This window comes from Acanthaster planci, linkage group LG18 (genome assembly GCF_054643075.1).
Source record: "Acanthaster planci isolate LZ-2023a linkage group LG18, COTS_SCS, whole genome shotgun sequence".
Taxonomy (NCBI): domain Eukaryota; kingdom Metazoa; phylum Echinodermata; class Asteroidea; order Valvatida; family Acanthasteridae; genus Acanthaster; species Acanthaster planci.
The window spans coordinates 2,498,959-2,516,167 of record NC_141794.1 but is presented as its reverse complement, the minus strand read 5'-3'; the positions used below and the strand labels follow the sequence as shown (position 1 = coordinate 2,516,167).

The 17,209-nt window shown below is 46.9% G+C and overlaps 1 protein-coding gene across 1 annotated transcript in view; it reads right to left on the bottom strand.

The window, feature by feature from the left end:
- The window catches only part of LOC147796096 (transcription factor AP-2-epsilon-like), an 86,692-nt gene extending 72,164 nt beyond the window's left edge, over positions 1-14,528 (bottom strand). The window contains exons 1-2 of the mRNA XM_087148940.1: positions 14,520-14,528; positions 13,074-13,547 (exon numbers count right to left, since the gene is read on the bottom strand). Of these exons, the coding sequence (XP_087005066.1) occupies positions 13,074-13,547; positions 14,520-14,528 (483 nt within the window). The remainder of the gene's footprint in view (positions 1-13,073; positions 13,548-14,519) is intronic.
- Between the last annotated feature and the right edge of the window lie 2,681 nt (positions 14,529-17,209).

Sequence of the window (17,209 nt, the reverse complement as noted above, 5' to 3'; positions counted from 1 at the left end):
GCAGATTGCTCGAGACAAGTGGTTATTATAAAAACGGTGGGTTCACACCAATGCATGCTGAGCCCCCTCAGGGCACCAGCTAACAATGTCATTGGACGGGCGACAGTCGCCACGATTATTCACTGGTACCTTGGCATACTTGTAAACCAATATGGCGTCTCGCAGAGGTCAAAGGCCGGCCGTGACAATTTCCAAATTGGAGGAAAAATGGAAATAAAACGAGCTATATAGAGTTTCAGCATCGAGTTGGACTTTCAGTGAGTCGGGAGACGAAAAAAAACCGTAGTAAAGCTGATAAGAATATACCGCCAGTTGAAGATTGCTGATGATGTATTGTTTTGGAAGGCCCCCCGTGTGTGGTTTAAGAGTCTGGTTTCTGTTGTGTTAACGCCCCGCCGCCCCGGCCATCTCGAACGCAGCGGGCATAGGGTGGTAATTGCCAGGGCTCACTGCAAGCAACAACACGACTTGGTATTTCGCCATCTCCGCATGGCAGCCAGGGCGGGCGTTCGAAGGGAACAGAATTGCACCGACGCTCTGTGATGACGCGGCGACTGTGGCGAAGATGGCCGCCAATGTGGGCCTTGAAGACGGGCGCTGATCGTCAACAGAATGGAGATGGAAGGGTCATAATCGATGCAGCTCTTTTCTCAGTCTTTTTACCGCCCCACTGCTCAGGCTTCGCCATGGACAAAGAGCAAGACACTGGACACATCACTGACGACTTCAGATTTGCACTTTTACGCATAATCTACAACGCCTTAAGTCTAGATGCAGAAGTTGTGGGCAATTTCCTATGAAAGAACTCCTGGTTCGACCTTATGGTTTTATTCCTCCACGTTTGACCGATACACCAGTTTGCACATCAGAAGTGGAATGCGTAGACAACTTCATACAAAGCTTTACTTGAGAAGACCAAGCACACGACCACTGAATCATTTGCTGATTGGATTGTACCATTTCGCAAGTATTCCTCCCCCCCCACACACACACACATACGCTTCACTCCTGTCAATTGGACAGCATGTCGGTTATTATTTATTAAGAAAAAAATCACTTAAAAAAATCACCTCACGTGTTATAAAGCGAGCCCTCTCCATTGATCTAATGATCCAAGCGATTCACAAGCGTTTACTAAATTAACTAAGACCAAGAATGGCCACACACACAAATCTCCTCTATTTTGGACAAAGAAGGGTGATTCTACCCCGAGAATTTACGACAACAACGAAATGAAAAGCAACGGAGCCGGCTTCTCCTCTGGCAGTCATTCACGGTCAACTTGCTCCGGAGTCCCCGATGACCGGTTCCTTTGATTGAGAGGCGCTTTCGCCTGGTGATGATTCTTCTTGCCTTGTGTTTGCTCTGCAAGTCAGGAACCGCAAAGAAAAAAAATCCAGCGGCGTATGTGAACGAGGCAGGTTCGGTGAGCTTGGCAGCCGCGTCGAGTGCCGCCGCACCGTGTCTATATGTAATATTCGGTATGCCGAGAAATGGACCCCAAAAAACACCAAAAACGTTGAGCATACATCGGGAGTAGCCCCAGGCGGAGGGCCCTCGGGCCAGACCTTGAACAATGATTGAATTTACCAAGAGGGGGCTTGGATAAAACCTGGGGGGACTTGAGCCGCGGGTTTTGTCCGGTCACAGCTCTTTGGGCTTTACCGGAGTATCGAAATGTAGCGAATGGGAGGTGGTGTTTACCAAGACAAACAACCACTTTGGGACCGCACAGAACACGGCCGTTATCACGATTCGATTGCCCTTTTGAAAACAAAAATTGCCAAACAAAACGAATACCAGTAAGAGAAAATGGAATCGCTATTCATTGCCGCCGCGCACGGCGCGGTCACTATTACGAATGCATTCAAAAACCTCAAGTGAATAATTCTGACTTCCCCCCTTGACAGCAAGTAATTGCCTCCACAAGAAAAAACGGAGGGACGGTTTATTTTTCGGGAAGAGAAGTAAGTTGAGTTTGCTAGTCCTTGGCTTGTTACTGAGCACTGTGTAAGAGCTCCCGGACACACCACCTTCCAATATAATTCGCCGCCATTGCCCCTTACCACTCAAGCCTACTTGATTCGCATTCTTTTCACCACGTTCTTTGTTGGTGCTAGCGTCTAAAGGGGGTTCTGGGAGTAAAAAGATTCGGCCCAACACCCCTGAAATCTTTTTTTTTTTGGGGGGGGGGGTCTCCAGAAGGCCGCGGCCTTCCCCCCCGTTAATGGAACGGATCACGGCGACACAAAAGGCGGTCTCCGTGGTCGGTTTGACTGGAAACACCCCGGATTGTGTCCAGACCTTTTTTTTTTTACTTGGGAGATGGACACGGTAAGAAAAGTTCTTTTAAAAGGATTTCAAGAACCTAATCACCATCGCACTGTAAACACCTCGGATGGTTATTTTTCTCGTATAACAATTCACCGGCGCACAAGGCAAGCCAGCAAAACAAGTCCGACATCGGAGCGGTGCAGGCCCTCACTCCACCGGTATTTGCACTGGCGGAGGTCCGTGTCATTTGGGCATGGCGATAGCAAACAGTAACAGAGCCATGAATAAGGACGAGCATCTCCAAATCCGATTGCAAGTGTAGCTGACCCTTACCGCTATGTACACTTTCCCCTATCCCCCCCGACTCTCAAAATAACATCGGGCTCCAAGAGCGCCTGCACAATGATAAAAACCGAGCAAAGGAAACCAGTTGACCGTCCGATGAATGGCACATTCTCGAGTCGCACCCACCGATAAGCTGGGGCCTCTCTGACTTAAGACCATTTTGGTTTTGGTTTTGGTCAAAGGAGTCCGGTACGAATTGGTTAACGGGCATCACAACTGTATGACCTCTTAGCGGTCGTTTTCAACATCGAGGAAGTTGACATAATCGCCGCTGAGTACCCCCCTTTTATTCCGAGAGGGGGGACCTTTGGAAATCATCGATGATGTTTTACAACTTCGTTAACTAGCTAATCAGCGAAGTCTTTCGCACGAGGAAGGGGAGGCATAGGCCACGCCATAATCGCCCCCATTCACCCAGACACAAGACCATTACAAGCGGCTGGCCTGATCCCTATGTTATCTCATTGTTTCCCAATACTCTGCTCAAGCAATTTCGGATAAGGAGCTGAGGGTTCATCCACTTCTATTGCCCTCTCCAGCGATCAAAGAATTTGCTGGTCTGGCCCTAATCCGACCGCCAATCCTGTTCACTTAGGACTTCATGGCCAACTAAATTCTCGGGCTTAACCTCAAGAAGAAAAACCGGTCACGCCAAACCTCGGCAGCAAAATACAAGCCGGTATTTCACACTAGGGCTGGGTTACGTAGCAACAACCATTGTCGGCAAATTATGTTATTTCCTCCTAGGTCGGCATTCATTCGTTAATTCTCCGATGCCTTATTTGTAAACGTAACAGTTTCCAAAACAGACAAAATGGTTTCCATCACTGTCTGACACACCAAAGTGCAGTGTCACCTTCAGCAGAGACGCAAGTCATCAAGGTCGTACCAATGACCCTCCTACAATCAGTGAATCACTGGCATATTTTTCTTAATGTAAAGCTAGAAATGCGAGGTCTGAACAATGATCGGTCCAGAAATTATAATACTTAAAATTCAACTACACCTTGTTAAACGTAATGTTACAGAAATGGCCTTGGAGCTAAGCTTGAATTACGTCTGGGCCTGGTGTTTTTTAGGGCCGAGTATTGCAAAACAACCCAAGCGTCATCTTAGGCGGACAAAACTCGATGCGCAGTTAGGCCATTTCTGACGATCACTGCGCCGTACTTGGCTAGCCGTCCGGAACCGTGCCATTACACAGGTTGCCGGCCGTGTAATGTCGTTTTGCCGCGGCAGTGACTAACACGCGTCTCCGCTCCGTCCACGCGGAATGCAATAAATAAGAAGGGAGTCCTGTAGGTAAGAACAGGACTTTTCATACGCTGGAGGAAATCTGACCCGTCATTGTATGTGTATGCGTGAAATAGGGTCAAAAACGTGTGGATATTTTAGGAACAGTTTGACGATTCAGCCGCTGTGACATCTTAAGTCATCTTAAGGGATCATTCTTTGACATTTCAACTCAGCACGCTGTGACTGTATGAGAGAAATGATTTTAACTTCGCATGCAATCAAACCATCAGCTGCTTGACTCAGGTAAACATTCGACCAAACGTTCGGAGGACCTCTTCACAAGAGAGCAGAGAGATTTGGGGGGCCAATGTTGGCCAAATATCAACTGTAAGCACTTTTCTACAGATTGTGAGCGTGATCTAGGGCATCCAATTCACCCGTACCTATTCGTTTGCTCCTATGCAAAAAAAAAAAAGTGCACCCAACGACCGTACAAATGTATTTAATTTCCTTTGATATTTCCAAAGACATGTTACATGAGGGTCGATATTCCAATGGCATTTTCAGGTCTACAATTAATACAGAAGCACAGCTTAGTACAAGAGCGGGCTTTAATTGTCCTTTAGTCAAAGGAACGAGGGACAGAAACAAACCGCAGGGACTGAAAAAAAAACAGCACAGACAATGAAATCGATACAAGTCTGGTTCCTTTCCTATTAAACACAACTGCATTGCCGCAACATATATACACACACAGAGAGAACAAAAGTGCCCTGCAGACTAACAGACACCGAACGGGTTTCCGCACACTTTTGGAGCTGCATCCGCAAACGGCATGTAAAACCTTCTTGTAAATTGAGCGTCTTGTACATACACTCCTGGATATGTAGGTTAAACTGCAGCCCACATATTTATACACGTCTTAAATCCGCGGCAAATCTCGCTCTCCAACCGGCCCTTCGAACGGCGGCGTGTTTACCCTGGTAAACAGACGCGCACAAGGGGCGAGCAGCGCGCGTGCACGCGCTGCATGCAGTGTGGACAGTGCTACCGTGTTACGCCGGAAAAGCCCCCGCCGAAAAAGTCGTAAGTGCAGTGCCCGCGTTTCTGAAGCCGCGGCCGGGGCTCGAGCAGGCAAAGTAACGAAATGAACAAACACTATCAACCTACTTAGAGGAGAAACGACAAAACGGCAGACAGGTCCGATCTACAAGCTTGATGCTGACGTTGTCAACGAGACATGATGGCAGGCGGTGGGGGGGGGTGCTCGGGGTGAAGATGGACCGCGCTCCTGGGGGGGGGGAGTATAGGAAGCTACCCATGGGTAATGACAACGCCACGCAACGAAGATGGATGGGGCTGGCTTGCAATCAGAATACAGCGCCAAATCCTGGCCAAAACCACCCTATTGCCTCCACACAGCTAGCACGGAAATTGAAAATACAAGCATGAATGATACAGGTGACACATGACAGGGGGGAAAAACGGAGGAGGGTGTCTTGGGAACAGGGGAAGATGAATGAAGCCGATTCGATGCGGTGCGATTCTCTTTATGCAACCATGGTCACGCTGATTTTTTTTTTGTTTAATGCAAATGGCTTTCTACACGCCGGTCGCCATTTTGATAAGGGGGTCAGTCCAGACTAAAAGAGAGAGAGACGAGGTCCAACTTCCATTGAACTGAAGTGGAGGCGACACTAATTCAGCGCGGTTGTTTAAGCTCCTCCTGACGATATTTCTGTTTAACAAAAGACATTCCTTCATTTAAAGCATCGTGTTTGAATTGTTGGTAATAAAGAACTTCCATTTTAGACAAGTCGTTTCCCCTGACGTTCCACTCCAACTTGCTCCCTCTTACAAAGCACATTTTTAAAAAATGAAAAGGAAAACGACGAAGTATACTTATGACATTACGGTTTGGTAAGTTTGTTTAGAATGACACAGACCACCGTCATTATTTGTCGCCTTAAGAACATTTAATCCTAAGACTCCATCAATTCGAAAATGGACATTTTAATACATGTAGGTTAGGAACTTTTTCAGACGGCATCACACTAAAAACACGAATTCCACTTCAACTTTTAAAGCAACACCCCCAAAAATCTATATATATATCTGACTGATTGACTGAAAGGCTTACCGAAAGAACAGCTTTCGTGATCTTCGGTCAATATTTCTCAGTACAACGATTGAACAGCCCATTGAACTTTCCGCCGCACAACAGCGACTGTTGAGACCACGACTGACGCCTTTTGCGAACAAATTTGTTCGTAAATTGTGTTCCTGATTTCTTAGAATGCACGCCCACAAATCTCCACCTCGCCAACCCCGCCCAACCTTCCAAACAAGCCACTATAATGAGTCAAGCAGCTTTCAGCAACAACACCGACAATAGTTAAGTTCAGCCTTTGCATGAAATCGACAGAATGCTCTACGAAATTAAGCACACTTGGACAAGTTGTCTTACTTATTAAATATTTTCCGACAAACGTGCAGTCTGGAATGCCTAAACTCATGACCGACAATATACCGATATTTGCCTACTCAAGGGGATTCTACTCTGCCATTCGGTACTGAAGACATCCATGTCTAATCATATAAACAAACAAAACTGGCTATAATGCATTCATGATGTGACCTAAGACTTCACAACACAGCTCGGTCTTGACATCCAACTCCGACCTTTCACCTTACGCCTGACAGTAACCCATAGTCTGAACCGAGCCCTGCTCTGTTGACTGGTTTTTGTTGCCACAAATAGAAGGATTTTTATTTTTTCATTCCACGCGATGCTCCATTTAACGACCAACCAGGCTCCTCGTTTCAATTCAAATAGCATTGGACAGGGTTACTCCAGGCTGTAAAATACAGGCCTCACACCGTCAACAAAGATGGCGCCCACCGTCTGCCGGTTCAGGTAGAGAATGCCTCGTCGTGTCGCCTGGTTCGTGCCGGCGATTCCCCCGCGTTATTCACCGCTGTTCGCGGTGAAAGGTCGCGATTAAATGAAAAAAAAAGAGGATTCCCCGGGTAAAACATATGGCGTCACTAATAAAAAGTGACGTTGTGTTTTTCACCGTCCGCGGCCCCGATAATCAAGCCGGCACGAATTATCATCTCTCGGGCCTAATGTCATTTGGAGGCATTGCGAGATTCGGTTATGCATTTCATTTTGATAGGTGGGCTATTGAAATCGAATTTGTAATTTTGAAGGATTAGTAGATTTACGGGGGTGCCCGCGACGAAATGCCTATAATTCTAGATCACATAGTGACGTGGTTGGCACTGCAGAGAAATCTTTTAATTGTAGGTCCACTGACTGAGCGAAACGAGCCACAAAATAGGAGTGAAAATAAACATGCTAAGTAATGAAAAGGAAAAGACTTACAGTGCATTCGTTTGCTGCCCCACCCCCAACAAAAGATGAAATCACTGCGACTGAGACCACAGTACTATTCCTGTCTTACATTTTATCATAATTGGATACGTTGACAGCTTCTGTGTATACTTAGTCCGACGCAGTGGAAATCCTCAAGAGATAGACTTTCATTAGGACACTGCCTAAGTAAACATTATTCAAGGTCAGCACTTTGTCAACGGGGAAGTGTTTATAGATGCATTTATTTAAATCATCGCATTTTATCAGGCCTATATTATCAGGAGTCAGAGGTATTAAGGACAATTTAACACGCGATTTGTATCACAGAATGACAGTCATTTCTAAAATCACAAAAAAATACGCTGCTCGGTAATTGAATGATTCATCTCATTTTAATATAAGTTGGGTCTAAGTAAGCGTAGCATTACAATCCCCCCAAAGTGAGTGGTGTGCCAGTTAAACCCCTCGGTTGCAATGAACTCGGATTCACTCCACGGATATTTCCACGGCACGGTGGGGTCCTGCCATCACACGGCAAGGCGAAAAAAACAGTGTCTCGGCTGATCACGCGCCAGCTCCCTCATCGACGCTACAGACGACACACACGCACAGACACCGCCGCGAGTACTAGCACCGGGGTTCGTCACACCGGAACTATCCCTCCCGTCATTCTCAAGCGGGCGTGAAGCCAGACGAGAGGTTTGGGGCGAGTGCAGGGAGGGAAGAGAGACAGCCCCCCCCCCCAAAAAAAAAAAGAAAAGGTGGTGCGAGAGCTCTGGAAAGAGGTTAGGTTCTGCCTCTTCCCCTCCGCCAGCCGAACCCGATGATAGAGCCCCCGCCTGGATCTGATTTCACCCCGGTGATACATCTTAAAAATCAAGGAGAGGCTGAGAGATCCCCAGAAATGGTTGCACCGGAAATCTCGCTTTGTAATGTTCAGTCCCCATTACGCAAATGTACAATGTGCCGTACGCGCATCCTTGATTCACCCTTCCCACCTGTCTCCCCCTCCCCCACAGCCTTTATATTTATCACGATCTAATTCCGCAAATAAATTCATGATGTGCAAACACGCGGGTAATGAATTTGAAGCCCCGTCCGAAATGAAGTTTAACTGCAACTTATCCCTCTCGTGTATTTGTTGACACATTTCTATTCGATACTGTCTGGTAATGATCATGTGGTTTTTTTGTGTCTGTTTACATAGCCGCTCGGCCTCTGTGCGATTTGCGTGATATGCGTTACACCTGTTATTCGATTATAAGCACACGACAGGGACCTGCGTGATATACTTTCTGTCGCAACGTCACAGTAAAACCAATTGCAATTAATGTGTAGTTGCATTAACCCAGAAAGACCCGGATCTCTTTCTCAATTAACCGCCCTTAAATGTACATAGTAATTCACATTTAGGCCCACGGCATAGCATTTCTTTCTATTCCAGGGATTTTTTTTTCTCAATCAAAATCTCGGTCTCCGCGTCAGATCAAATCAGATCTGATTATTTAATTTCACAAACTACGTGCAGATCTTTCCCTTTCTGATACACGCACAACTTACATTATTTTGAAGTATTTTAAGTCACGACGAATGCACGAAAACGTGCTGTTTGCCTGATGCCCTCACAGATTTTCAGAGGAAGACGATTTCAAGAATTTAAGATGTGACCCGCAGGATCAGGACTTGTTGAAACTACCTGACAGGTAGCTGTGAGAACGGAGGACTTTTCCAGTTCCTCCTCCGCGATCGGACAGTCCCGTGTTGCACCGCGATGCAGGCACTGCGACACAGAGACGGCACCGCTTGACACCATTACTCCGGAAACATTCCTTCGGCGGATACAAGGAAATAATTCGGTAGCAAACATTACGCTATTGACACTCCGCGGAGTGTCGGTGCATATTTCGAATTCATAATCACTGAGTATGGGACGTCAGAAACGCCAAGACTGAAGAAACGAAAGTGCCTGTAAAAGAATTCTAGGCTGAGGCGTGTATTGTTAGTCTGTTTTTTTTTTTGTTTTTGTTTTTTTTTTTGTTTCTACTTTTACAAAACAGAATCGAAACGTGTCACAAGATCAGAATTTAATTTGTCATGTCGATCGTCTTTGTATTTCTTCTTCGGAATTTTCTTTTTTAATTTTGCATTAATGGTAAATTTGGGGGGGAATATCATGGGGTCACTCGTTGGCATAAATATGGTCGAACCTTAGACACTTGAATCCATGCGCCAGTTCGCTCAGTGGATTAACGAACCACAGGAAATTGACAAAATAGCGACGACCTAAAAGCGGAAAACACAGCAGAGGATTTGTCCGACGGCAACGATGTCCCACTATACGGTTGCATCGGAAACACACAACCAGGGAGCAGTTTTGTACTCATTCAAAAGGCCTTTGGTCTAGCACGGGTACACACTTATCAGCCCAAAATTCAGGGGAGCATTGTCATAAAATGGGAAAAATTTAGCAGGATTTCTGAATGGATGAAGTGGAGCCAGTTCATCACTGCCAGGGCTTGATTTTAGTCAAACTTTCTGCATGTGACATTTCAATTATGCTTCAAAAAGGCGAGTCATTATCTTATCCGGATGTCAGTCTGCCCTCCTAACCAGCATTGTCGAGTTGCAATCCTCACATGAAGCAATCCTTCATTTTTTTCTCAATGCTTTGAGTAGCACGACAAGACTGGAACGATCCCTAAGCAGCCCCGAGTGAAGTTGGTAAGATTAAAGACTACGATGATAGATCTCGCGCCATTACTGCGACCGAGGACCAACAACCATTTTTTTTTTCTGCAATCGATGTGTGGTCGTCTGACAGGGATAAAATATGGCTCTCGCGCGCTCTCTGAAGAGATTGCCACTGTGGATCCGTGAACGGTTTTGTTCTGTGGGTTGGGCTCAGTTCTACAGAAGGGGGTTTGCTTGAGTAGACTGAAAAATGAGTTTAAACAGTTCAGGAAATCCCCAACAAAAGCGGGCGAAATTTCATTCCCGGATGTCTTTGTTGGCGAACTATTTTGAGGTCATCCGGCGCGTATCTGAAGAATTTTGCCCTCTTTTGTAAAACACGTTTGTGACGAGCTGGGAGATCGCTATTGAGAATGCGGCGAGCGGTGGAATTGACAGCACGAGGTCATCGGGACCTCACAAAATGGGAGACAACTTCTGGAGTTGATGGGCCGGACACGATCTAGCGAGGCGACTATACGCAGTGGAGGGAACCTGGTGACATCTTATCCCCTCACCTATTCACACAGGACCATGTTTACCATTATTACTTAATAGTCTCACGCAACATGTTTGGTTCTTAGCAGGTTTTTTTTTTAGTTCATGGGCGTTTCAAGCGAAAAAAATGACTAATCTTTGTTGATTTCCCTTTTATACGATTTCGGGTTGCTTCAAGGTGAAATAATGGATAAGAAACACATCGAAGGTACAGGCCAGGACTCGCATCATCAAATACGTAGGCGCGTTTCGAAGTAGGGCTTCTTGTCGCAAATTGACGACACCTTAAGTTTTCGCTGCTTGTTACCAAAGACCCAGCACAAACAGACGCCTTAATTATAGGAGAAATGGCGACAAAACCCGATCTTCAATCTCAACTGAACCAAGTACCGTACACTCGGAAAAATATCAAAGACGAAAAAAAAAATGCGAAGAACTGTGGTTGGACACCTGTATGTAAATAAAACTAGTAAAACGTCTAGGATAAAGAAATCATAAGAATTTCCATTGATGTTCACATTAGGAAACTGACGGTCGTAATTCAAAACACACAAACTTAGTGTGCGTCATTTAAATGACAGTAGCGATTTAAATTTGGGCACTATTACATACAATCCATGACAAAGAATAAAACGAAGCCCTGGGGTTAAAAATGATGTTATTGTTCTGCCTACACCATGAACTAAATGTAATCATAAATCTATGATCAACCAAAACATTCAAGGATGGCTTTCTTTGTACTTGACTTTGTGGAGATTTTTTTGTCATTAAAATACGAGGGGCATTGTTGGCCGGTGTTGTGGTTTGACGCAGTCGAGAGGACTTGTTTGGCCAAATATGCTGATATGCGCGAGGGAGCCCGGGCCCGTGTATGCATGGCCGATGGTGTACATCACGACTCGGTCGGCGTGTCGTGATCGGCTAACCGATGAACCGTGCAATGGGAAACGTACGGTTGGCATAAAGCGCAGTTAGTGCGACGCACTTACTAGTAACCCTCTCTGTCTGTCTCTCTCTCGCTTTGCAGAAGTTGCACCCTATTTAGGCTTTTGCAGGGCGCACGCACACCGTGCCAGGCCGACCCGGGCCGGGGCAAGGACAGGGCCGGTCGTGCGCTGTAGCCCTAGCGCTTCGAACTCAAGCAGGAAATTTGTAACACGATTTGCGGCCACGGGTTACCCGTTAGCGGCAAGCCGAGGGGGAAGAAATGCAGTGGTGCGATAAGTGACAACCGCTTTACTCTCTTCTGTCTCTCTCTCTCTCTCTGTCTCTCTCTTACTGTTTCAGGCCTGTCCCATTTTCCCCGATTTGACTTCATAATGCATAAACGAACAGCGGCACAGGGAAATTGGCGGTGCGCGCAAACGTGGCTCCACTAGACGGGAAGATAGTGTCAAGCCAGCGTTTCTGTGTGAATTCAGATTTAGTGCAAGAACAGAATTCCGCATCACTGCCGCTGCGCCAGCTAGTCTTAGACACAGGGCAGTGCAGCATGTATCCAGCACGGCAATCTAGCAGGGTAATAAGACAACTTGGTCCAATCTGGGTTTGACGTCCATGGAATTACAATAACACGAGAAAGAACACACAAAAGGGGTGGCTCCACTCTATACACAAATTTGTGAAGGAAGCAAAATGCCACGCTGATGCCGTGTGAGTGGCACAAAAATAGTAACTTTAAATATAGGTCATAAAGGTCACAGTATTATGAGCAATACTATGGAGAGCTGTAACTTAAACTTTCGTCTTCAAAAAAAGGGGTAATTTAGGGCTGTACAGAGTTTGGAACGAGATATAGACATGTTCCCTTTTTTTGCAGTGCAATCCAATGGTACACCGATGCCTCCATGCTGCTTATCTGCGATGACTTGAAATAAGTGGTCTCCAAGGATTAGATTTTTGAGCGTCGACTTAAACTCTGACCCTTCGCTGCCAAGACAAAGGTGGGGGGAATTATTAATCAGCCAGGTGTAGCCTGCAATCCATACATTAATACCTGCCACGGGCCGGTTGCCGATTGCCGAAGAGTTGCACGTCAGTGATTGCTTTTCCAGACATCAGAACAATTGTTGAGATTATTGGGGGGGGGGCAAGCATTGGGGTCATCGCAACCCTTGACCTCAAATTTTGACATGAATGCTTTGCCGGGACTTCGCATTATGCCCGCGTTAGTCAGTTCCATGCGCGCTTGTTACATGAGCATTAACATTGCTTGAGGCATGCCTGAGGTAACAACCAGGGCGACCTTAGCATTAGATACTTCGATCCATGTAAGCCCCGAAAATCTTGATGGTTTTGCCTGAAAATGCCTTCAGATTGAAGGATAATTTGAAGGTTGCTAGTAATAGTGGAGCAAATGTCAATTTTCTTTACTTGTCGTATCCCAAAACATGGCCCTTCTGACTTCTTCAATTCAACTGCCTACTGATTTTTCCGTGCATCATTAACAATACTCTTTCTGTCTTGAGTGAGAACTTGTAAATTTCCATAAAATATTCTACTCTGCTACTCATTTAAGACTACGGGGTTATCTGGGGGAGTTGGAGATATAATGTGGACAGATGGCCATGGAGGTGAAAGGGGGGAAAATGTGAGATGTTTGTTATCTTACCGTTGTGTCGTCCACTCCGTGCAATCCACTAGGATGGTGCAACATTGCGAGGTCCGTCTGCTCAGGGCCGAGTCCGTGGGGCCCGCCGTGGACCAAGACATCGGGCCGCCGTACCCCGGAATAGTCACGACTGGGCGGAAGCTGCATGCCGGGGTGGTGCAGGTTCAAGTGGTCCGTGTCGTCGCGGCCCGAGCGCAGCATGTGCTGCGACCGCTGCTGGGGGTGCATGTACTGGTGCTGGGCCTGCGGGTGGATGGGGTTGAGGTGGGCGTAGGGGTCCGTATTGACGTGGGGGTGGTGAAAATCCAGCTGGGACTGGGGCTGGGGAATGTTGTAGGGCGGCGGGAAGTAGGGCGGCTGGAAGTCTGTGGCGGTCGGCGTGTGTGACAGACGCGTGGCCGGGGAAAAGGACGATGTGGCCCCGACCGAGGCGGCACTGAAGCCTGGTCGGTGGGTGGATAGCAGATCAGGCCGCTCGTGTGGATCAGCAGAGAGGGGGTGTGGGGGGAAAATAGAGAAAGAAATAGATTAGAACTTTGCCTGAGTGTTGTAATTCACCCTCACATGCTACCAACAGAATTACGCACGCAGGGGACAATCAAGGGCACAGGGAGATTGTGTACTTCACGGAGTATGGTTTTGCGCTAGGGGTGTTAAACGGCGGTTTACAAAACACGAGCGGAGAAGGGCCTACGGCAACGCGACCGGGCGACCGTCACGGCTCACGGTCTATCCCTGTCTTTACATGCGCATATCATCAATCGCTTGGTAAGAACCCGAAACAACACGGTCATGGCGGTGCCTGGTAGTTTATGAGAAATAAACACAATCAGGACTACGCAGCAGTAAAGAATGTGATTTTGACACCGAATCGGTTCAAACACATAGGGGCCGATCACTCCGAACATGGACAGGAATTTCTTCTGACATTATCAGACGACTTGTTGAATCCACGACCGTTGCAATCGTCGACCACAACATGCACAAATTACACAATTATAACATCGGGGTTTAGAGGGAAATTGAAAACTCGTTCCGTCTCCGAGGTGCACAGCTGTTAGGCTCAAACAAACTAGTTTATCATGGTTTTATGGCAAAATTCCAGGGAGTCACGGTACATAATAATGATGTTGTAGACGTTTTCGGAATGCAGTAGCCGCGTATAGACACATCGCCTCTGGCTGCATGTGACGTGCGCTCGAGCTCGGCCAGCCGAGCCCAAAGCTCCAAAGAAGATGAGCGGAAGGGAAAAAAAACCTCCCCAGAACTGCTGTCTTCATTCTGAATGGGGGTCGGAAGACGAGCGACCCATCCACGGGGCAATCCCAGCGGGGAGACACAACCAGTGTGCGCCGCCTTCCCCGACACATTCCCCCGTACGTGCCTGTCAAGCCTACAGCGGTCCGCACGGTAATAGATAACAGCCTAACCTGTCATTTCTCTCACCTGCGCCATTTAGAATGCACGACAGCGACGTTTGTCGCTCTTGAGTGTAGGCTCCGGACTATACTCCTCCAGTTTCTGTGGACCACGCCGGCGGTTAGCAGTCACTGCGACACTAGGTCAACACACTCCACACCGTCCTGCTCATTAATTCGAGGCGACAGAGCTGAAACCTAAAAAAAAAAATGAAGGAATTCCCAACGAAGAGGAGCCGGGTGTCCAGCACCCGGGTGCACCCCGCGTGTGCGTGTTGCGAGGAGCGCCGGGCGTGGGGGCTCTGGCCCTCTTGCACCGGTACCAACGAGGCAGAGCAGACGGGGTGCTAAGGTGTAAAGTACGGTGATCAGCCTCCGGGCAGCAGGTCAACCAGAGATGAACAAGAAGACAAAAAAGGAGAGAAAAAAACCCCTGGCACCTCGGGAACACTCGAGAGTTGAATCCTGGTCCTTTTGTGTTGTAGACGCGTAACAATGTGGAGTCGACCGTGTAGTGTGGTTGACACTATAGAGTGTTGTGCATGCCGGTCGTGTTATGCTTGGCCGTAACTGCAGGCGGACAGAGCAAGGTCCCCTCGTTTACTCACGCGAAAGTCCAGCCCACTCTCTAACACACAGTAGTGTGTGCCGGTGGCACTCCCAGGCAAACCGAGCATGAATGACGCTACAGACACATTTTAATTAAGTGAGTGTCGTACGCAGTACATCATTTCCAAATCAGTCGGAGGCGGCGATTGGTGGGTTTTTGCCTATCGGGGCAGTGTTATGCAGCCATGTGTGTGTAATTATGCGCGCCGGCTGTCATATGTCGGGGCACTCACTGGCGAATCAATGAACTGCCAGTTTGGGCTGTTCATGCATATTCAGGAGATGGGAGGAGACGTGGGGGCTGATCGTTCCCCCGGATCTCCGTTCGGCTCAGGTTTGATACCTTGTTCTCATTTACTTGCGAAATCGGTGAGACCACAACTTACACCGTGGACTCTATAATGCTATAACCGAATACAAGAAAGTCCTCGAGACTTTTTAAAGGAATTGGGCTTTTGACCATCGACCTTCGAATACTGCACTGTGGGTAACTGCCAGAAAGAAGTCGTGATTATTTTTAAATAAAACGGAAGCAAATACCCCCACTTTGTTTAAACATAGCCTTAGTTTGGTTTACTTCATTTACTTTTGGTACGTTCATCTCGGTTTGTGATGAACGAACACAGATCAGAGTAAACCCGAAGCGCACGAACTCGGGCACGTTATCACATCATTTTCATGTATATGCAAAAACAATGACAGAAAGCCATTTCTTGATGGTTGAACTCGCGCACAAACTCTGATTTCCCTTTAACTTTAAAGCCGAAAATATACAGTTGAGTTTGTCTCAACATGGTTCAGGGTTCTCCCGGCAGGAATATTCGTTCTTGCTTGTCCAACAATAGTCTCTTCTGTCTCTGTTTTCCATCGTAAACTTTGAGTATATGCCTTTGACAGAAGCTATGTGCGGTGTAATCATTAAGCTTGGATATCATTATTTTAAAAAAAATTCATCTCTTCCTTGCTCTTACGATAAACACGGGTAAAAAGGATTTCAGTCATCAGGCATAATATTATACGAGTCGTGACTCAGAGTGACTGCAAAATGAAAACGCTGAGGGCGCTAAACTTGTGATAAAAATCAGCAGCGATGATCGCTGACGTCACTCTCTTAATTGTGACTCACTTCTTTCCGGGGAAAAATGACAAGTGTGACGGACCAAAAGGCAGGTTTATTGAAGTAACTGACCCACAGTTTCATAGTCCGACATGTGTCCGTCGGTTTGCGCCGGCGCACTTCGAAAATACAACTTATTATTCAGCCTTGCTTAATTTTATCAAATAGCAGTTTACAAGAGAAAAGTGAATGAAAACTGCGTCGCAGTGACGGGAAAAAACAATTGACAGACATCGAAATCCCGCAGCTGGTCCTGACATTTGATATGTTAATTAATCGATATGGTTATTCATTGTTTAATTACTTAATCAGTTGGTTTCCTTCGATGTTTACTCCCCTGGCGAGCAGAGACATTTGATCCCAACCAGATAACATCAAGAATAACAATCCAGGGCCCTGGTCCTAATTACGGGACCGGTAGAGCACCGGTTTGTTTTTTCTCGCTTGTTTTGTGGACCTGACCGAGCCAAGGGCTGGAATTAACTATTAGATAACACCGTGATTAAGTCGACCCGGCCGGCAGACGCGGAGCTAATGAAGGGTGAAGGAGCGCCCGGTCCCCCGCCTAGCGGACCTCACGGAGACCTGGTATGTAACCGAGAGAGGAGGGAATTTCGGATCGTGCGACCGGCACATTCCGGGAAGCAGACGATATCGCATCATCCAGCCGATCGAGAAGCGATGTGCTACGCGCGTTAGGCTGGAGTAAAAGCCTTACGGTTGTACGCGTACATGTACTTACCCTTACATGATAAAAAGTATCCGAAAGGTATTTTTCTATCTTCTCCAGAAAACCCAGAAATGACCACAAAAAAGTTACCTTTTGCAAATTATGAGAAGACCTGGGGGCACTTGTTTGCATTTCGTGAAAGTTGCCGTCTATTTTTCCCCCAGCTGCATTCTGACTGTGGTTTGAAAGTACTGAGAGTTGGAACTTGAGATAGGTTGAGAATTTTTTGGCTGAATATAAAGCATAATTGCATTATTGTCCA